The 23,489-nt window shown below is 41.8% G+C and overlaps 1 protein-coding gene across 1 annotated transcript in view; it reads right to left on the minus strand.

Moving 5' to 3' along the window:
- Nucleotides 1–1,329: 1,329 nt before the first annotated feature.
- Nucleotides 1,330–23,489, minus strand: part of LOC129865721 (phospholipid-transporting ATPase ABCA1-like) — a 295,904-nt gene continuing 273,744 nt past the window's right edge. The window contains exons 47-49 of the mRNA XM_055938689.1: nucleotides 22,465–22,557; nucleotides 8,687–8,930; nucleotides 1,330–2,537 (exon numbers count right to left, since the gene is read on the minus strand). Of these exons, the coding sequence (XP_055794664.1) occupies nucleotides 2,412–2,537; nucleotides 8,687–8,930; nucleotides 22,465–22,557 (463 nt within the window). The 3' untranslated portion in view covers nucleotides 1,330–2,411. The remainder of the gene's footprint in view (nucleotides 2,538–8,686; nucleotides 8,931–22,464; nucleotides 22,558–23,489) is intronic.

The raw sequence follows: 23,489 nt of genomic DNA on the forward strand, positions 1-23,489 counted from the left end.
GGAGTGGGCTCACTCAAAATTTTGCCTAAAACACAGCCATGAATAAAGAATGGTACCAACACATCCTCCGAGAGCAACTTCTCCCAACCATCCAGGAACAGTTTGGTGACGAACAATGGCTTTTCCAACATGATGGAGGACCTTGCCATAATGCAAAAGTGATAACTAAGTGGCTCGGGGAACAAAATATCAATATTTTGGGTCCATGGCCAGGAAACTCCCCAGACCTTAATCCCATTGAGAACTTGTGGTCAATCCTCAAGAGGCGGGTGGACAAACAAAAACCCACAAATTCGGACAAACTTCAAGCATTGATTACGCAAGAATGGGCTGCCATCAGTCTGGATGTGGCCCAGAAGTTAATTGACAGCATGCCAGGGTGGATTGCAGAGGTCTTGAAAAAGAAGGGTCAACACTGCAAATATTGACTCTTTGCATCAACTTAATGTAATTGTCAATAAAAGCCTTTGACACTAATGAAATGCTTGTAATTATACTTCAGTATTCCATAGTAACATCTGACCAAAAATATCTAAAGACACTGAAGCAGCAAACTTTGTAAAAATTAATATTTGTGTCATTCTCAAAACTTTTAAAAATACATTTTCGAAAAATTTGCAAAAATTGGCTTTTTCTAGTCCTGTATTAGAGGGACCGATATACAAAAATGCATATATAGTGGAGGAGAGGTCTTTTTGAGGTGGAGGTAAGAGGTGCTTTGGACCTGGAGGATTCATTGGGCTGGTAGCCGAGAGAGCAAAGGTGATTAGGGGGATAAGAGTGCTGATATCGCAATAACACTGTAAAAATTGACATTGTTTATTCATAGTTTTCAGGCACGTTGAGAAAGGCAAATATAGTGTTTTGATGTGCTTTTGACTTACACATCTAAATGCTTTTCACTCTTTCAAAAGTAAAATTTGCAAAAATGTAAACTGAAGAAAAAGTATTGAGGGAACGGGTGTGTTTGAATGAAAACAATGATTGACAGGGGGATGATAAAAAGTGTGACACATCCTGTCTGTGTATTATGGTCCACCACTGTTCAGTTGGCTGTAAATAAATGACTCACCATCACACAATTTGTAGAGTTCTATGTCAAAGCTGAAGTGCTGCACACGTGAGTGACAACAAAGATAGACTACAATTGAAGGCTTATACAAGAACGAAGGGGAGAGTTACACAAAGAACGCTGCACTTATTGAGGCAGCAGAGTGAGATATTGAAAGTGGCTGCCACATATCTCTCAAGTCGCTCAAAGTGACTATTGAACACGGCCTAATGAATCCCGGAGCATATAAAGGAAAGGAGTCACAAATTCAACTTGCATGACAATTTGTGCAAATGTTTAATAATCTGTCCTGGCATAAAGCAATATTCAATACAAATGGGATTCCTTATTCTTTGCAATGAACAAGATAGTAATGCGGGGGACATTGAACGGCATACAAATTACATTGAGCTCTCAAAGTGAACCCTAGTGCTCATGAGGGAAACACACATACAGAGAAGTTATTTGCTTTAGGTAGAAAGTGCACCTGCAAAGTAATGTAGGCAAACTAACAAAGTGCTTGGTGTGGTATCACCATTGTTAAAAAATATCTACCTATATTTTCTCCCAACAAAGTTGTATTATACGCATATCTACATGGGTTTTATCGAACGTAAACAGTACAAATGCAAACAAATATATCTTTACAGCTCTACAGAGAGATCCTGAGACAGAGGATAGGCAATATTGAATGCACACTTTATCCTGCAAGTACACAGTGTAAGGCTCTCGACTCTGTATCGCACTCAATGCATATTGTGTGAAGTGGGGCACGCCATTCTAATTTTGGAATGAAGGAGAGGATAACATGAAAATATCCACAGTATGGTCCTGGAGGACTGATAGGGATCTGGTCAAAAGTAGTGCACTATATAGGGAATAGGGTGCGAAATGGGAAGTATTAAATGTTTCATCAGTAGCTAGTGAAACAATTGCAACAACAATCGTAAGAAAATGTCGTGGGGCAACATAGTAGCATGTGTTGACCTTTGAGGAAGAGCTGTTTCCTAGTCATGTCATTTGGCATGACAAGGTCTGAGGAAAATCTGTGTTTCACCACACCACACTACGATTAAGTGTGTCTGTTTTTCATCATAATAAAGCAATCCCAAAAAATAACTGCATGGACAAAATCTATACATTGATGAAGCATGTAGACCAATCACTTACCAATCATTTACTTGCCCTTATTTCACTCTGCAATTGCATTATATGTGTTATTTACGGTTAACATTTGCATAATAACATAATTGTGCCAGCTGGCAGAAGTAAAACAAACTAAATCTATCTACAAGCTTAGACCTGAGATACACAGCGCTAGGTGCTGTTCAGTGATAGAATATGAGGTGAACGTTGGGACTCAGGCGCTCTCTGGGACAGGTGAGTGCTGAGTTTTCATTGGCATTTCGTCGGACACGTCCACTTTGTTGTCATAAGTAGCATGTTTGTCCTCCTCATGTTGGTACCTGGCAAAGTTGACAAAGACCTGGGGATGAAGACAGGGTGGTAAGAGTAGATGCAGGAGGGCCTTGCATGTCACATGCACACACAAATCTGTTCATATGAATGGGTTTCAGTTTAGTTTGTTTGTAGTTGGTTTGGTTTTCAGAATGATTCAAAAATGTCAACCGAAAGTCAATCAACGTATCCGATCTGTTCATTCTAATGACATTCCAACAAAACACGTTTCTATAATGTATCCTTAAATGTCTTACACTCCACTGTCAAACGAGACCGAAGGCATCCTAATAATGATTCCCCCCCACCAACAACAATATTTACAACATTGTCTTTATTAACCTTGGTCTGTGTAACAGGGTGGGGAAACAACAGTAAAAGTTTGTATTCATCAGGTAAAGTATCAAGAAAAGAAGGAAGCGAAATAAAGCATAAAGGCCTGTGAAAGCCACCATATATTTTAAGATATGAAGTGACTTTATATGTATAGGCCTAAGAGGAAATGGGGGATGGCCAGATTGTATAACAAATCCCATGTCTCGGATCAACATAACTAATATTACGCCATACTATCTCAGGGAACGAGTGTAGCCACTTAAGCGGAGATTGTTCCTGCAGTGAAACAACAGTTTACAGGGGATGTTTATTCTTCTCCGCCTAGTCCATTAGGCGCTGCCTATGAAGTACATCTTTCTCAACAGTTACAGCCTATAAAATAATGCCACACAATATGCCTACGATCACCTTTGAGGCATAAAACAAGTGCCTTTTTATTTCCTTTGGGCAGCAAAGACAGACAAAAGGAGGAACGATGAAAACAAACACAAAAAACTTCCACCACCCCTCCTTAGCTCTTCCTCCTCCACAGTCATCTTCTGAATCCCTTGTGGAATCAAGTTCACTCTTCTTACTTCAGCGTCAAAGACAAAGGCCGGACTCTGTTTTCAATCAGCCTGGCGTGTTTCATTTGAGATGAAAGGGGAGGGTTCCACCAATTTTCGTGATCCGTTCCGGTTTCAGATAATGTCGACCATCTTAATTGGAACTAGAAAGTCTTCGTTCGAGACTCAAGAGAAACGTCAGATGGTACGGTAGGTATGTGATACCTTTAATGGAGGAGGATCCTGGGCATTAGATTCCATTGAAACACACTTCCTGTTAAATTGAGGAGGACTAGGGCTGTGAAGAACCGTACTGCTGTGCTCTTGGGGATTTTGAGATTGACAGACTAAAGTTTAGTAAATGCAACAGGCATCCTTACAAAAAAATGGCTGACAAAACTTCTTCCTATAACTTTACCGTTATGACATCTTATTAAGGAGGGAATGAGGAAGTGTAAAAACAACACCAATGCATTTCTCCATGCCTATCTTCAACCACCTATCAGGAGATTATTTGAATCTCAACCCCAGATGCCATTGGTTGAATACAGTATGCTGAGAGGCTTAAAACACTTATGCCTTTAGCCTTCCATATCAGAGTTTGACAGCTCTTTATAAAACGGATCCTGGGTGTTGATTGGTTGATATGCGGGAGTGGTGGGCCAACAAAATAGCATGACGTGTTAATGTCATAATTCCATTGTCCTACAGCCCAGGCAGGAAATTCATGAACTTAATCTCTCTACTATTTGGTTTGCAACATTCTGGGGTTGTTTAAACCTACTTGTCTGCCTCTATGACCTGTGCAACAATGTATCATTTTACAAATGTGATCTCTCCCATGCCAGTAGGCTAGCTAGCCCAAGAATGAATGTGGAACTAATAATTCACCATGGAAACCGTAAACACTCGGGAATTCCATTCATTCATTTTTAGCGCAGTGCGGCCTATGTAGGCCTATTGGATATTTATTCAATCAGAATTTTATGAAGTTCTTGTCTCTCAATATTTTTGAAGCTACCGACATGCTAGCTACCGACATGCCAATGATTTGTTTAGCATAGCAACGTCTAATGAATAGGATGATTAGAATTAACGACTCGGTCAAAGCATGTAAAAGAACTTCAGAATGCAAAAGTTATCCGATGCGGACCTGGAGGCAAGGGAAATAATGGCTGTGAGTGGCCATCGGTGTGACAGCTCACTAAAAAGTTATTGGCAGCCTAACATGGAGAACAGAAAATGCTGGAGTACCATCCATTTTAGCTGGCAACGACGTGAGTGGGACGTACCATTCTCTGCCAAAGAAGAGGAAGCACTGGTTGTCACCAACCACAGGCCTTGGATTCGCTTCAGGCCTCAGAACAGCCCTTGTTGGGAGTTGTCACACAATCATTTCTGGGTTTTCAGGCAGTATTACTTAAATATACTATAACGTTCTCTGCGCAAACTATATATATACCCAGAACACATACTGGAACACAATTCTAGGTTGACTACTGTGTATTTGTCAAGGTTGGAAATAATGTATTGTTTATGAACGCATTCCAACACCCATTCCGAACAAAATAGCCCGCAATCTCCTCAAAGGCATTGGATGTGTGCAACTGTGCATGTAATGTTTTCAAATACTAGCATTTCATACGCCACATGCAGTATTAACATCTCTTCTCCCACTGTACTCACTACAAACATGTTTCTCCAATCACCTCTAATCTTCTAAGCATTAGTTTATTATAACTTAGACTTCATGCTCTGGTGCTTGTGACTGACATTTAGTTAATAACAGATGGGTATGGGTATTAACTATGGCATTTGGGTGTTTATTAGATGGCCGCCGACGCGTGGCAAGAAGGACTCAGAGGCGCTCAATTAACCTCGCTGCCATGGTGGTGGAGTCCCAGTGCGCCACACGCGCCACAGTACACGTTTTAAATACAGGCCACACCAGTCCACGTCAGCTATATGCTAGTTTGTTCCGTTGTCTTTGAAATGCTCTCTGTAGTGTGTGGTGCAAAAAATTTACTTTTCTTCAGGGACGAACAGTAGAAATTAAGGTGACACTTAGCTGTCCATGTATAAGGGACATAGAAGCTGCATCAGTGTTTACTACTCATTCTCAGACACTAGGTAGCCCTTTGTTTTCCATAAAGGGGAAGATACCGTACCTCTGAAAATGTCTAGTGCTCAAGTTGATTGTGTATTTTCAATGTGTTTATACGTAGTTATAGAGAAACAATGAACAAATGGCGGAAAACAACGCAAATGTGCATTTGATCAGGGTTTCCCAAACTCGGTCCGAAAATGTTGTATGCTTTAAAAGCCAGAATGTCATACTAATTTCTGCTTTTCTTCTACTAGAACTCACTGCACAATATTGAGGAAGAGAGTCGTCATGACAACAGCTGATAATCAGCTGAGAGGAGCTCTGTACCAAAATGAAGGAATGGAGGGAATAAACACAACTGTGTATTATATGACACATTCTCAGTAGGATGAGACTAGCATGCTGATATTTGTTGCTTACTGTATTGGTTTTTACTAAACAGTACATTCTAAATAGTATGTAGTACGATTAGTATGTAGTTTTAGTAAGTAGCAAGCGAGACAGATTTCAGACAAGGCCACTAGGTTGTTTTAGTAAGTTGTAGGCAAGACACATTTCGGACACGGAACCGTTCTTTCAATAAAGGCATTAATGCCTCAGCCTTAGAGCCGGATCAATATGAATTGTAGTGTGAGCCAGATCTTACAGGTTGGGGTCTATTTTAACAAACCTACAGCAATGGTGAATCTTAGCGCAGGCGGTAGCGCTGTAGGTTCAGGGGTGTGTCAGAAACATTTTCTGCTATTTTTACAATTATCGGGACACTTGCTGGAGTTGGTGCATAAGGGCTGGGTTTTGATGAATAAACAAGTTGTGGGTGTGTCGAGGCATGACCCCTCACTGGCCAATCAGAACTTGCTCCATGGCGAAATATGTGGTTGTTTCAAGTTCTATGTATTGCCATGGAATCAACTCAAATCCCAATGTTAGTCTTTTATAGTTTGTTAAATGGCTTACAGGAACAAAATAACAAAATGTAGACCTATCTTTCCTAAATACATTAATTTGAACCCATTTGCAGTCCACATTGGTCTAAGTAATTGCATTGCTTCAATAGCATTTACAATGATATAAGGGCAAGGCCTACTATAAATTGCATTATGGCTGGGCGTGGACAAGCCAAACATTGTCAATAAGCAAGATTAACTTAATTATTGATAAGGTCTAAAAAGAGAACGAATAATTCTAAACTAAACAAAACTTGTTTTAAACAGGCTGTCACACTTACAGGCACCTTCATTTCTCCCTGTGGTCATATAATACTAAAACAACGCAGACTATGGAGGGTTTTACGCACATCCTAACTTTTCACAGTAGCTGGACAAAGATCCAATATAAATAGAAAGGGAGAATGTCCACTCACCGTTATACTGCTCCTAAATAGGCCTGTGTTTTATGAACCTACTCGGAAACATCTTACAGATCAGATCTTACCGATCGCATTCACACATCTCCAGAAGTTCCATTGCAAGCACGCCACGGACGTTGTCACCATCAAACCAGGAAGGTGAATCATTCTAATAAGTTCGGTTGTAATAAATTTAACGAAATACCTGTAAAAAAAAAAAAAAAAGACAAGCATTGCTGTTGAACCAGCCTTCGTTATAGCAGGCCTAAGGGAGTGCTCGGGTTTTGAAAATATGAAACGGAAAACAAGCAATTTTTACAGGTTACAGATCACTTCTAAATACGAGGTTCACCGGTATTCACAAAGGTTCTCATCTCTCGTTTCATCATGGGCATGGGCACTTAGGCTAAATCATGGAGGGGGTTTTACGCACATCCAATACGGGACCTGCGTGGCTAAAATCATGTGTGCTTGCCTACAATGCATAGATAAAAAGGGTATGTCAGCTGTTTTACTCCTTTCAAACTGAATATTTGAATATAGCTTTGGTGATTAAGATTGATTTCCTAGCAGTCTTAGGAGCCAAACCCATTATCGACAGTCTTGACTACTTCGCGATTGCATTGGTCAGAAAATATATATATAACTTCATTGAGAGGAGGGGAGGCTATGCTTGGTTTCTAACCAAATACAATTAAATGGGGAACAACAGTTTATGTTTATAAATAAAAACTATACAGGCACCCAAAGCACATTTGGTTAATATTGTTCCATGCGCATATGGGCAGTGTGCATCACAGCTGGATGGGCTGAGTTTCCGCTGTCAAATTCATTCCATAACCAACTGCGTTACCGCTAAAAGCAGCTTTTGGTTGGTCTTAAATATCCCTATCAGCGCTTCCTGAAATTAGCACTTTGGATCATGTTTTTAATGACACTACTCAAATATTTCCACCCTGCCCATCTGTGCGCCAGCGAGCTGATAAGACAGGTAAATTAAAAACCTGGCATTAGGGCTGGAAAATGCCAGTGCGTCAGTTTTTACATGACGAAGTTGCAAACTAACGTGCGTTTGACACTAGTGCCGTCTTAACACCAGCCGAAAATAGAACCCTGTAGGTCAGAGCTCTCCTCAATAAATCACCAGCTGAAAGGTGACTGTCTGGTCTCCGGCCCCATTTTTTTACCCCCTTTGTGTTTTAGTGCAGTGACCTTATAGCCTGCGTGTGATTTTTTATTTACGCTGTGATCTGGTAAATATGCTCCATAGCTGCATTGGCGAACATGTTGTTTTTCTCTTGTTTTCTTTCTTTCTCTCTTTCATTCTTCTTTATTTTCTTTATTATTTTATCTCTTTCTTTCGTTATTTTCTTTCTTTTTTCTTTCCTCTTCTGGCAGGTGCTTTCGAGAGACTCTCAGGCTGAGGGTTGTTTCTATCTAGGCAGGCCTTCTTTCCCCTCCTTTTCTCCCCAAGGATGAGTGGACAGGTGACCTTTGCTGGGCCCTCTTAAGGTGCTCTAGTCTACCCAGACCCCTCCACTGCTGTGCTAATGTTCATCATTGAGGGTGAGGCACACTCTCCTCTCAGAGGCTTGATTACATCCGATCTCAAGCTTCACACATCCAATTGGAAACGTGAGGTGAGGCAGTTGACATTCAACAGCAAGACTAACAGGATTCAGTGTACAAGTCATAAAGGAAATGTGTTGTATAGATAATATATGCCTTCATTGCCATAAAAGGGAAGGAAGAAAATGCTCTGTGTGTCCCCACAACATAATAAAATAAAATACCAGAAAAACACCCAGAAAAACTACTGAATGAAGGGTTAATCTGGTTACCTGATCCAAAGTGGTCTGGGAGACAGAGTAGTCCTCCACACCCAGCCTCTGCTGATGAGTGGTGAACTGGCTGAAGATGCTGACCAGAGCGCCCTTGCTGAGGGGGAGCTGGTACTGCAGAGTGTTGTGGTGCTTCTCCTTCAGTACGCTACCCGGAAAGGTCTCGTGGACAAACTCCTCCACGGGGCCCAGAGCGGGGGGTGAGCCGCCCACCCTCACGATCACAGTGTAGCCGTCCCCGAACCTGGAGAAAACAGACACTGATGTGTATGTGTTTATTCATTAATCAAAGCATATGGACAGACAAAGGCACAAACACATAACTACAAATACACACATCAAGCAACGCACAAAGGCACATGTGCATGCAGACACACGCGCCCTAGCGGTGGTGCCCTAGTGTTAACATAAACATGTGATAAAAGAAGGAGGGATAGAGGGATGGAATGTAAGAGAGAGTGAGCGAGGGAGGGGGACGTATAATTTATCTTAATTTCCCCAGCTGGTTGAAAGCTCCCGGTGCATGCGGCGAGTCGAGGAGCAGGTGCGTCACGAGCAGGCAAGAGCGGTGTGAGTCGGCACAACCGAGAAACTTGTGAGTTGTTTGTCTCCCGAAGGAATTTTCCTTACACCTCCTTTTCTCCCATCCTTCTCTTGCCCCTCCCTCCCTTGTTTGTGTTTGTTAATAAGGTGCTGACGCTAGGAGCACTGTCTAAGTCCTGAGTTTGCACAAAGCCATGAGTTGGCATGTAGATTTACCCATGATGCTTTGGGTGTACCTATAAGTAGGGGATCATGGTGTGACATGTGGGGTGCATCCAGACACACAGTGTCTACACAGGTCTGTAAAAATGATCAAATCTTTACAATACCTGGGGAGTATAATATCACCTGCGTCCCAAATGGTTCCGTATAGGGAATAGGGTGCCATTTTGGACTCAACCGTAGTGTTTAATATCTGGACTATTTAAGTGTTTAATATCTCAGCAATCACATTAACATTATATAACACTCTGTACAGACGGAACACACCCTGTGCTTATTGACGAGGTTGGGGGGTATAGTGTCTTCTCTGTCATCAGACTTGAAACACCTTCATATGAGCCATCTTGGCCATCTTAAAGCCGATCCCAATCTAAGGACATATATTTTCAGGGTATGTATACCTCTGCAAAGTCTAATGTCTCAGTCCCAGTATTTATTTATATGTTTACTAAAAAATAAAAATACAAAAACTGAATGCCTCAAAATAATTAGGTAGGAGTAGTAATTAGTTGTTTGGAGGTTATTGTGAATCCAAAATCAGAGTTTTCTGACTCATTATTTCGGGGTCTCTTAAGAATGTACAAACAAAGACATTGTGGCACACGTGATGAGGTTCGCTCATTGAATCCATTTGTATTAAGCGTTGCTCATTCATTCCCTTTCCAATTCAGTAACATGGTGTATTTTGACATGAATAAAAGATATTTCCCGATCATTTCACCAGCACATTAAATGCACCAAAATATGATTCTCATTAAATTCTCCCTCACAGTTGGAATAGGCTACTCTGAACATGTGTTGGCAGTACCCAACTCGCTAACGACCATAAGGTCACTAATGGCCTGGTACTCAGGGCTCTATTGTCCCTCTAACCACTCTGACATCAAATGGAAATACAACCGAAGATCACATCAAACGCTTCATCAAAACAGTATGATGATTTAAAAACTCACTTCACTGTGATGATCAATTTGAAGAAACAAGTTTAACAACAGGTTGAAACTGAGTGGAAAACATGGTCGTTGTGGATGTTGTTTCAAATCCAAACAACGAAATGGACAGTGCTTTCTAAGGTGAAGATTAATTCAAAACAACCATACGCATATTACAGCTTATCCACACGCATAGGCCCATATTTGACCCCAAGCCCCCCCCCCCCCTCAAAAAAACGGAATTAAAATAATGATTGTGCCATTACACAATACATAGCCTAATAGCCTACCGCATATTACACACGGCAGAAAGAAACACAGATTTAAGATGTCTTTGGTACATAATTGGTTTAGCCTATACTCCAAATTTCGACAAATTCTAGTCATCGCCTTTGAGTGTGGACTGTTTTATGCATACTGGATGGACTGGTTACCTAATGCTACGCTCCAACATTTCTATCAATGAGTCTGGGAGAGAACATAGGCGATGCTGTTGGTTCATTGATTGTGCAGGGCGGCTTCCAAAGTTTGCCTACAATTACAGTGCATTTGTATTTGATTTTGAATAGCATAGTGATAGGGCATTTTTTATATTTTCATAATCAATAAGCTGACACATTACCTTTAGCTACAGAATATCTCACCACCATGTGCTTCTATCTCCTCCTCTCTCTCCTTCATTAATTTCTCCAGCGCAGAGAGAAGGGCTGTCAACAGTGTAATGAAATATGTTATGTTGTGAAAACATGTTACTATCGATGTTTCCGAACAGACTTCACATTTCCCAAATGAAGCACTGGGTAGCTGCTGGAACAGGGTTGGGGAGTCTAAAAGAGCAAGAGATGGTCAGCTCGCTTCACGTCCTTAGGAAACTATGCAGTAATTCGTTTTTTTATGTATTATTTCTTACATTGTTAGCCCAGAAAGTCTTAAGTGTTATTACATACAGCCGGGAAGAATTATTGGAAAAAGAGCAATGTTAATTTATCAACATTACGACCAGGAATACGACTTTCCCGAAGCAGATGCTTTGTTCGGAGCTCCACCCTGGACATTGGTTCTAATCCCAGAGGCCGACGCACCTGTGCTTAGGTCTATCCAACGCTGGTCTGACAAATCGGATTCCACGCTTCAAGATTGCGTTGTTCACATGAACTGGGATATGTTCTGGGTAGCCTCAGACATCAACGTATACATTGACTCGGTGAGTGAGTTTATTAGGAAGTGCATTGGAGATGTTTTGTTCTCTGTGACTTTTAAAACCTTCCCTAACCAGAAACCGTGGATTGATGGCAGCATTTGTGTAAAACTGAAAGCGCAAAACACCAAATTTAATCATGGCAAGGCAACTGGAAACATGACCGAATACAAACAGTGTAGCTATTTCCTCCGCAAGACAATCAAACAAGCAAAGCGTCAGTATAGAGACAAAGGAGTCTCGAGATTCAACGGCTCAAACATGAGATGTATGTGGCAGGGTCTACACATAATCACGGAATACAAATTAAACAACTTCTTTGCACGCTTTGAGGACAACACAGTGCCACCTACACGGCCCGCTACCAAAGACTGTGGGCTCTCCTTCAACGTGGTCGATGTGAGAAAAACATTTAAACGTGATAACCCTCGCAAGGCTGCCGGCCTCCAAACATAACAATGGTCAATATGGCCAAACAATTCTATTTTTGTTTCGTCAGACCAGAGGATCTTTCTCCAAAAAGTACGATCTTTGTCCCCGTGTGCAGTTGCAAACCGTATTCAGGCTTTTTTTATGGCGGTTTTGGAGCAGTGGCTTCTTCCTTGCTGAGCGGCCTTTCAGGTTATGTCGATATAGGACTTGTTTTACTGTGGATATAGATACTTTTGTACCTGTTTCCTCCAGCATCTTCACAAGATCTTTTGCTGTTGTTCTGGGATTGACTTAAACTTTTCGCACAAAAGTACATTCATCTCTAGGAGACAGAACGCGTCTCCTTCCTGAGCGGTATGACAGGTGCGTGGTCGCATGGTGTTTATACTTGCATACCATTGTTTGTACAGATGATGGATGAACCAGACTTTTTTTCTGAGGTCTTAGCTGATTTCTTTTGATTTTCCCATGATGTCAAGCTCTAGCAAAGAGGCACCGAGTTTAATTTAGGCCTTGAAATACATCCGCAGGTACACCTCCAATTGACTCAAATGATCAGAAGCTTCTTTAGCCATGACGTAATTTTCTGGAATATTCCAAGCTGTTTAAAGGCACAGTCAACTTAGTGTATGTGAACTTCTGACCCCCTGGAATTGTGATACATTGAATTATAATTGAAAAAAATCTGTCTCTAAACAATTGTTGGAAAAATGACTTGTGTCATGCACAAGGTAGACGTCCTAACTGACTTGCCAAAACTATAGTTTGTTAACAAGAAATTTGTGGAGTGGTTGAAAAACAAGTTTTAATGACTCCATCCTAAGTGTATGTAAACTTCCGACTTCAACTGTATACTGTATTTTATACCATCTATGGCATGCCGCACGGCCGCCGCACGGCCATCGCGCGTCCCTATATGTATGTGTACATATTCTTATTCCATCCGCTTACATTGTGTGTATAAGGTAGTCGTTGTGAATTGGTCAGATTACATGTTAGATATTACTGCACTGTCGGACTAGAAGCACAAGCATTTCGCTACACTCGCCTTAACATCTGCTAACCATGTGTATTTGACCAATAACATTTAATTTGACATGGTGTACATAGTTTGGGAGGAATATTACCTGTTGCAGCAGTGAGAGGCTGCATGCTCTTTAAACAGTGGCTGATGTGCTGAGTGAACTAAGTGTTCTTATTCCCAGACATTTCTATATGTAACGCCGTATGAAAGAAGAGTTTTGATGGTTTCCTCAAAAAAGAGGTGGATGCCAGCCTTCTCCTCCTATTATATTTATTCTTCAGCTGCTAATATAAAGCATTGAACCACCATAAAACCGGAGGAACCAACCTGGCCGGATTGAAAAACGAGACACGAGAAAGCGGCCTCCTTTCGCTATTCGAGTGCTAACGGATGACATGTCTTTTTCCCCCTGTTAAATTAAGAAAAGTTTGATGGGTGAAAATATGATCGCTTGAGAGAACAGCGTGTGCAGGAACAGAGCAAGCATTTATTTATTTTTAATCAGCCCATACATGTTTTGATTTCTCAGACATTTTGTTGTATCAGGTTTGTATCATTAACAACTAAAGTTGGCAAATAACTCTTAATCTACCGTACAAGACCTGTTTCAAATTACCACTTTTAAGTACAACATAGTGTATAAGGGCCTACTGTACTGTAGGTTGTCTGGCTAAGCGCCATACCATATGCTGTAAGCGAGTTAATTTAGAAGACAAGATATCCTTATAAGTCCTGTGCCATTATTTTATATTATTTTATAGTAAGAACAATATAACTGAACTTAGTGTTACGCTCGTTGATAGAAGGAGACCAAGGTGCATTATTTAAATGACACCGGAAAAACCATACCCGGCCAACAAAGAAATAGACAAACTAGAATGCCCACCCAAATCACACCCTGACCTAACCAAATAGAGAAATAAAAAGTCTCTCTAAGGTCAGGGCGTGACACTTAGCTGAATAAAATATAAAGGATATTTTTCCCAAGACAGAGCGAGTGCGCATAGAAGCGGCTACAGTTCCTTCAGAAAGTATTCATACTCCTTGACTCATTCCACATTTTGTTGTGTTACAGCCTGAATCCAAAATGGATTCAAATGATTTATTTCCTCACCCATCTACACACAATATCTCATAGTGACAAAACGAAAACATGTTTTTACAAATTTTATGAAAATTAAATACAGAAATATCTAATTTACATAAGTATTCACATCCCATAAGTCAATACATGTTAGAATCATGTTAGAATAGCGATTACAGCTGTGAGTCTTTCTGGGTAAGTCTCTAATAAATTAAAGCTCTGTCAAATTCCCAATCTGGCCCTCAAACCATCATGGTCACCTAATAATCCCCAGTTTACAATTGGCTCATTCATCCCCCTCCTCTCCCCTGTAACTATTCCCCAGGTCGTTGCTGCAAATGAGAACGTGTTCTCAGTCAACTTACCTGGTAAAATAAAAAATAAAATAAATAAAAAAAATTGGTTGTTCATCATTGCTAGATAGCCATTTTCAAGTCTTGCCATCGATTTAAGTCAAAACTGTAACTAGGCCACTCAGGATCATTTAATGTCATCTTTGTAAGCAACTCCAGTGTATATTTGACCTTGTGATTTAGGTTATAGTACTGTCTCCCATTGTCTGTTGGAAAGCAGACTGAAACAGGGTTTCCTCTAGGATTTTATATGTGCTTAGCTCAATTCTGTTTATTTTTATCCCTAAAAACTCCTTAGTTCTTGCCTATGACAAGCATACCCATAACATGATGCAGCCATCACCATGCTTGAAAATATGAAGAGTGATACTCAGTGTTGTGTTGGATTTGGCCCAAACATAACACTTTGTATTGAGGACATAAAGTTAATTTATTTTGCAGTTTTACTTTAGTGCCTTTAGTGTCTTACAGGATGCATGTTTTGGAATATTTTTATTCTGTACTTGCTTCTTTCGTTTCACTCTATCATTTAGGTTACTATTCTGGAGTAACTACAATGTTGTAGATCCTTCCTAAATTTTCTCCTATCTCAGCCATTGAGCAACTGAGTTAGAAAGGATGTCTGTATCTTTGTAGTGACTGGGTGTATTGATACACACATTCGAAGTGTAATTAATAACTTCAACATGCTCAACAGTATATTCAATGTCTGCTTTTTTTTACATTTTTTACCCATCTACCAACAGGTGCCCTTCTTTGTGTTTGAAATTCACTGCTCAACTACTGAGGGATCTTACAGATAATTGTATGTGTGGGGAACAGAGATTAGGTTTTTAATTCATTTGTAAAAATGTCAAAAAATATAATTCAACATTTAATCCATATAGAATTTGGGCTGTAACACAACAAAATGTGGAAAAAGTCAAGGGGTGGGAATACTTTCTGAAGGCACTGTATTATGTTCTTCTGAAATACATTTTCTTCATATCATAACATTTATTTACACCTGCCTAAAATAAATCATGGATTTATTGTGATGGTGTATATTAAATAGATTTCTTAGACTTTTTTAAATGCATATGTTCCAAAGGCTTGTACTTGTGGAGGCCTGGAGTTGTTAAATGTGTTTATGCAAATAAGCGGTCAATTACCGCGAGACCGGTCGTCATTTGCATGACAATTACCGGCTGACAGAATTTCATGACCGCCACAGCCTTATATCCGCTAATTACAATTTTGCATTTTGCTTGGCTTTTACGCTGTGTCTAGCGAGCACAAAATAAGACACTTTACCTTGTTATTTTGTCGTTAGTGCTCTATGACCCGTTGTTTTCTGCTTAATTAATCTCCTAATGTTATATTTACTTGTGGAAATGTCCATTGTGGGCTGTTAAGTGCTACATGCAAGGAAAGGCAGCAATCCCTTAATAGTAATTAGAGATATGGTGAGCAAGCCTCAGCCTCCACTATCTCAGGGGCCTGTGGGAGAGGGCTGTGAAGCTCGGTGGTGTTGAAAAGGCGAATGGTTCCCTTGGGTGGACGGGCGAGTCCTCCAATACAAAGATGGCTACTCGAGGTTGGAAGTGTTCGAAGTACCACACTAAGGCCATGTTTCAATATTCATACTAGCATACAACTTAGAATCCACGGCCAGTACATTGCTTCATTATAAGCTGTATGCTAGTATAGATATTTGAACAGAGCCTCACAGTACATATTTAAATGTCTGTCGCCTCCTAGAGCCTTTCAATGCCAATACATCATTATACCGAATAACAAACCATGGTCGTGTCTGAATATGCGATAATAGAATATTTTATAGAATGTGAAATGTTGAAAATTGAGGATGCTTTAAATGCCAGGATGTCATACTCATTTAGGCTTTTCATGTAGTAGAATTGGATGCATGCTGTTGAGGAAGAGAGTCATCTTTTCAGACCCACACGTGTTTGACAAAAGCTGATAATCAGCTGGTAATGAAATAAGGTGCTGTATTACATTTAAATAATGACGGGAAACAACATTAGATAGTGCATTTTCAAATTAGGGTGAGTCTATTGTTGCTGCTTATATATATAATTTTTTCCTAAATAGTATGTAGTACCTAGTACGTAGTTTTAGTAAGTAGTAGGCAATGTCCAATTCCCTGTGAGTACAAAGTAGAGTGGACTTCCTTCCATAGTATTTTGAAATAGGCCATCAGTACAAAGTTTGAATGAACAAAAGGCTAAGTTAACAGAGATGCCAGTCTGAGCAGGACTCTTCTGACATCTCACCCGTTTTGAGACTTAGCTCTCATCAAGCCTGCTTTCATCAAACCCGATTCATCATCCAATCAAGAGTCTGACAAAATCCCCTCCACTTAGCGATGGGCTTGGGCCAGACAGGAAGTCTGCCTGTCTGAAGCCGGTGAGGAGCAGCCGAGCTTCAGAAGTCCCGAGCTCAGCGAAGACGAAAACATTTAAAAAATGCAATAATGGTCGGTAGCGTCGCGAGAAAGGGTTTCAGTGTTATCAAATGCTTCTTGTTAGCGGTGGTAAAAAGCGGCTGATCAATTTTCTCTCTCTCTCTCTCTCTCGCTTCTCTGCTACACTGTGGCTATAGGAAGAACGGTGGGCTATATATTAATTTTCCCCATTCATACCCTTCTGTTATCTCACCAAAATAAGATCATCTCAACACAATAGAAAATGCTAGCATCTTCACTCATCAATTGTTTGCCCAATCCCAAATTGACCACTTGTCCCTATATTCCCCTACACGTTATGCACGTGGAGATCTGAGAAGATGAGGAAGGTATAAATAACATTGAAATAACTCTCTTGCTCAGTGATATGCTCAGTGAATGTTTGCCATACCTATCTATTTCATTCAGATATCCACAAATACACAAGAGTGGGGTTGATTTGGGATTGGGTATCTGCCTGTCTGTCTATCTGTCTAGTTGGCAGAGGTTTAAATCTCATCCAACAGTTCATTATTCATTCATTATTCAGACTCGGTCCCTACGAGGGCTGTTACAAGTGAAGCTCCACGGTTTTTCACAGAGCCTCTATATCTAACTTCTCTGATTATACTGGCTCTGCTCCCCTCTCCTCACTTCTATCCCTTCTCTCCCCCCTCTCTCTTCTCTCTCCGCTCCCCTCTCTACTCTCCCGACTCAGTTGGAGAGTCCCAAACCGTGTAATTTTCAACAAATAACATCCCGCTTCAGAAAGAGGGGCAGAGACCTGCTGGAGTGCTGTGTAGTGTGGAGCGAGGGAGAGTGTGAAAAGAGAGGGCAGAATAGAGGTAAAAGGTCACCAACTACAACCATACTGTGTCCGGAGGGGTGGGGGGGGGGTCACACCAAGAGCCTGAGTGGCCGTGCTTTAATCGGGCAGGAAGTCCTTGAGGGGGTCACACACAGAGGTCGCCCATAGGGGTCATCATTGAAGCTCCTCGGCACAGAGAACCCACAGGCAATGGATATGCACACAGCACAGGCATGTTTTATTCAAAACGTACTGTTCACATGAGGTCTGGAATAGACACACACGCACCCGCACACACACACATTCTGCATACATAAACTGCATTCATGAACACACATGCTTTCTCTGGCCGTAGAGGATTTTAGATATCTGTCCGTGTGCAAACACTATTAATTACAGCTACGCGCTGATGCATTGTAAACCGTGAGGGGTATTATTTTCCCATCCATCTCAGACACTGACAGTCAGTTAGATAGTGTACTACTTAGCTACAGTGCACCCGAGTCAATCCGCATAGAGAGCGAGAGCAGATTTATTAGACTTTTCAAAGCCAACATCCTTAGATTGATCCCAACTTTTAGACACTCTTATAAAACTCTCCTGCTGCGCACGCCGCATTACCTTAATGCATTAAAGGCACTTTGCAGCTTTCTTTTATATTTTATTTCACTGCTTCCCCTTAAGTAAGGACAAACTAAAAAAAAGTTGCAGCGATGCAGCGAAATATAGCATCTGCTAGCCTCATAACCCCTCAATCTCCAGGCATATGAATGATGTAACTCACAGGAAAAGAAAAGGTGAAGGTCCCGTTTCCCACGTCCTTCTCGCTTTCCCTGACAAGCTAGTAGGGGAGATGTAGAAGCTCTTTCATTGCCCTGCACTTCATTTCAGTTTATTTAACACCTGGGATCCCTCTGGATTGTAAAAAATATATTTACTACCACTTATTCATCTCCCGGGTTCTCTTTTTGTGCTGGGCTTTCATAAATCCCCCCCCCCCCCCCCCCCCCCTCAGAAGAATGATTCATTTGAAATGCAACCTGGTCATGGATCAGGTAGGTAGGGAACTCTTAAAGGCAAAACAATCATGAGGCCATGAAAAATGGCACCCTCTTAAAACGTTGTCCGTCCCCTATCTGCGTTAAGTGGGCTCTCTCTGATTTGAATGGGGCTATTTTGGCTCATTTGGGGCCGGATTGATATACAGGGTTGGGTTGTTAAAACAATGCGGCTGTTGGCCAGGCTGCTCCAATGAGAAGGTGGGAAGACAGGTCATCGGTGTGGCCTAAAGAGGGCAGCACAAACAAAGGCTTGAGCAGGTTGGATGAGGTTCCACCACCACCTGAGAGCAAGGGGGGGGGGGGGATGGGGAGAGAGAAAGAGATGAGGAGAGAGAGATGAGAGGCAGCAGTGGGGAGTTGAGGAGAGGGAGATGGGAGAAGGGAAGATGAGAGAGAGATGGGGAGAGAGAGATGGGGAGAGAGAGATGGGGAGAGAGATTAGGAGAGCGAGAGCGATGGGGAGAGAGAGACAGCTGAGGGGAGAGAAAGTTAGAGAGAGAGAGAGAGATGACGAGAGAGAGATGAGGAGAGAGCGATGAGGAGAGAGAGATGGGGTGAGAGAGATGGGAGAAGGGAAGATGAGGGGGAGAGAGAGATGAGGAGAAAGAGAGATGAGGAGAGAGATGGGGAGAAGGGAAGATGAGAGAGAGATGGGGAGAGAGAAAGAGATGAGGAGAGAGAGATGAGGAGAGAGATGGAGAGAGAGATAGAAAGAGAGAGATAAGGAGAGGGAGAGAGAGAGAGAAAGAGAGAGAGAGAGATGGGGGAGAGAGATGAGGAGAGAGAGGTGGGGAGAGAGAGAGGTGAGGAGAGAGATGAGATGAGAGAGAGATGAGACAAACAGATGAGGAGATAGAGAGAGATGAGGAGAGAGTGAGATGGGGAGAGCGAGAGGGAGATCGGGAGAGAGAGGCAGCAGGAGGATAGATAAATACGGGTAATGTAGCGAGATGTTTGGAGGAGAGGAGGATCAGTGGGGGTGAGGTGGGCTAGCGTGTATTACACATTCGCTATAGGGGGTCAAAATGTGAGAGGCACCTGTGGCGAGATTCCACACTCTCTCTCAGCAATGGGAGAAGGAGAGGGTGGAGGAGAGAACAAGTCGCACTGCCCACCATGCAGGTCAGTCACTAATGCGACAGCAGTACACCACCTGCCTCGCACCCCCCCCCCCCCCCCCCAGTGACACGCTGATGGAAGTTTCCACTCCAAATCTGCAACAGCTTGGGTATTAGGGAGACGTTGCGTACACACACACACCTCGCTCGCCACATGGCGGGGAGCATTTACATAAACAAGCAGGAGAAAAGCATGCTTCCAATGTGAATAGATTACGTTGCAGAGTGGTTTGCACAGCTTGACTTCAAAAATGGTTGATCAAACACTCGCCCCCCCGTCCCCCTGTCCGTCCGTCTGTCCCGTTTCTCTGTCATTTCATAGGCGCACGTGGCAGGGGGAAAGAATGGAAAGGAAAATAGAGACAGTCCTTAAAGGCCCAGTGTAGTCAACAACTCGATTTTCTTGTGTTTTATATATATATATATTCCCACACTGTTCGAATAATGCTGTGAAATTGTGAAAATTATGAAAATGGCCTTTTAGTATAAGGTTTGAAAAGACCACCTGAAATTTCAGCCCTTTTTTGGTGGAATGGAGTTTTGGTCTGCGAGTTTTGGTCTGTTTTGGTCTATGAGTTAATAGACCAATACGAGTTCCAAACCTCTCTGCCAATAACTGCTGGTTTTCAGTTTTCCCCTCCCCACTCAGACCACTACCTGACAGTCCAAGTAGAATTCTTGCTTGAGAAATTGCACTTTGCTGAGAAGCAATTTTGTATTCTTTTTTAAGAGCAGTAAAGTTTTTACACAGAAATGATTTGTTTTGGATATCAAAACGGCTGCATTGGACCTTTAATTGCCTTTTTAGTCATTAACGGCCCCACACCTCATGAAACATTAATTACACAAAAGAGAGAGTGACGCTTATTAATTTTTAAGTATTCACTCTGTCCCAAGAACTGACCGATAGCAATTCACTACAAAAACTCTCACGACCCAAAATTACCAAACAAAACACCTGTAACGTACATTTTTCCCCCTAACTGCTTTATTCTGTGGAGTGAGTGATTACACTAGACTAAATCATGGGTTAACCCTTTCAGCACCTCCCTCTTCCCACATCCCCTATCCATACAGTGTTGTTCATATTGAAGACAGTCTTGTTCTCCCTGAGGACAGGAAGTAATTGACAAAGAGGATCTGTCAATTATGGCTACAGCTGGGAGGGACAGGTAAGCACATAACTCTCCTCCTTCCATCTCTCACTTCCCTACTCTCTCCCTCTCTTTTTCTCTCTGCCCTCCCTCCCTCACTCCCTCCCCCTCACTCTCTCACTCCCTCCCCTCACTCACTCCCTCTGTCTCCTCTCACCCTCCCTCTCTCTCTACCCCCACCCCACCCCCACACACACACCCTCTCGCTCTCTCTCCTCTGATTTAACAGCCACGGAGATTATATGACAGCAAACCTCTTGATGGGAAATACCCTTGACATCGTTGCTCAGACCTAACATACATTCTCTCCCCCCCACCTCCCACTTCCACTCCTCCCGCTCTGACTTGATTTTTTTTATCATGAAATAGGGGAAAAAACAACATGGAACTATTCACATAATAAATAAAGCATCCTATATGGAATAGTACTACATTTCCTCTTTAATCTGACACAATCAAAGACTGGAATCGATAGCAGTGAAACGGCCCCGTCAGTTTGCTATATTACAACAACAAAGATATTACTTAAAACATCCAGCACGTTTTTTGTTGTCATGGCACGTGTGATAGCACAGCAGATTATGTACTGCAATTGCTTTTACCACGATGCTGCATGAGATGCTCATTTCCTCAAAACAAAAACAATAGCAAATGCCTGGGGTGGCCAGTGGCCCTTTTTCGCCTATCGTGGATCATAGCTTTAAAGCAAGGCCAACAATCATGTCAAGAGAGGGCTAGGGTGGGTTGATCTATTATGGCAAGGCCACCTACATAAAATAGCATGGGGGATAGTTAGAGCATAATGTTCTTGAAAACCGCCAAGACAGAACCACCTCTGATGATGTATGAGGGTTAATAGATTCCCTTTATAAGTGTGCTGGTTTTCATAGAATAGAGACAAACCTTAGATGGCATCATGCCTTAGAGGTAGGTAAGTAGCCTAGCAGTTAAATGTGTTTGGCCATTAACCGAAAGATCTCTGGTTCAAATCTCTGAGCCGACTAGGTGAACAATCTGCCGATGTGCCCTTGAGCAAGGCACTTAACCATAGCCGCAGGATGTTTGGGGGGAAGGGGGGAGGGATGCCCATGCTACAGACGGCTATATCAGTCCGCTATACACAGTCCCAGTGCACTACTTTTGTGAGAAGAAAAAAATTAAATGATGTATTCATTATTTATTTATTATTTATTTTTCAAGGGAGCTGCAGCACCCCTACTGTGGCTATGCACTTAACCCTAACTGATCCTGTAAAGGCAAAATGTAATAGTGTTTTTGTATGTCACTCATTTTGCAGGGCTTGCGTATAGGTTGTTATACACTGCTATTGGAATTTAACATTGAGAGCAGTATTAAAGCTGTGGCCTATGGCCTAGTGGTTAGTGACACTGTTGAGGCCTCACCTGCTCTTGAGGTGCTGGATGCTGCCCAGACACTTGAACTGTCCATTCACCATGATGGCCATGCGTGTGCACAGGGCCTCACACTCCTCCATGCTGTAAGAGACAGAGAGCGACAGAGAGACAGAGAGACAGAGAGAGAGAGAGAGAGAACGAGAGAGAGACAGAGAGAGAGGTGCAATTGTGTACTATAGGACTATAGAATTTTATGTTTATGTGAAAAGGTGTTGACTCTATGCAAACATTAGTCAAAAGATTTGCAGACCTGAATCAAGAGTTAGTAAGATAAGCATTTTTCGGGTTTGGTTGTCTACAATGTCCTCTCTACACCCATAGGGCTGACTAATGACTAATGTTCAAGCTCAGCCTTTTTCCTTATTTGAAGAAATAAAACAAGAAACATTTGGTCTGTCTTTGAAATATGCCTGCCGCATCCACATTTCGCCTGCTCTCGCTCTGTGGTTAATACTGCAGACGATGGATAACTTTTAGCTGAACAATTATTTTCTCCGGGATTCGCTTCACGCTGTTCGTTTAAAGGCGCGACGGAGTGGGCGTGAGACAAGGGAGGAGAACATCTGTACATTTTTGTATTATTTTGTGTTTCTTTGAGTTTCAGCAGCCATTTTGGAAGCAGACAGATTCATTTCTTATTGAGGTGGAGGCTTTGTATTGCTTTGCTGAGGGATGGAGCAATTAGGATTATGACGATGTAAAACCTGCCGAATGCGCGACTCGACAAACTAAAGCACCTGGTTGGGATATGGACGATTGAACGCAACTGAGCCGTGTTCCCGCTATTGCTAATATAACAAATGTATTTTGTTTCTCAGAAAAACAAGGCAATATGGAGTGGTGTTAATGGATTCACAAACTAAACTGTACAAAGAGTATTGCACCACCCGCTTCCAACAGAAGATTTGAAAACAATATTGCAGGTTGGAGAGAGAAAACATTGGAGTCACGAATAAACATGAGTGTGGTGAAGTACTATCCATCTCGTTGTTTGTACTTCGTGGATTTTTCAG

This window comes from Salvelinus fontinalis, chromosome 11, assembly GCF_029448725.1.
Source record: "Salvelinus fontinalis isolate EN_2023a chromosome 11, ASM2944872v1, whole genome shotgun sequence".
Lineage (NCBI taxonomy): Eukaryota > Metazoa > Chordata > Actinopteri > Salmoniformes > Salmonidae > Salvelinus > Salvelinus fontinalis.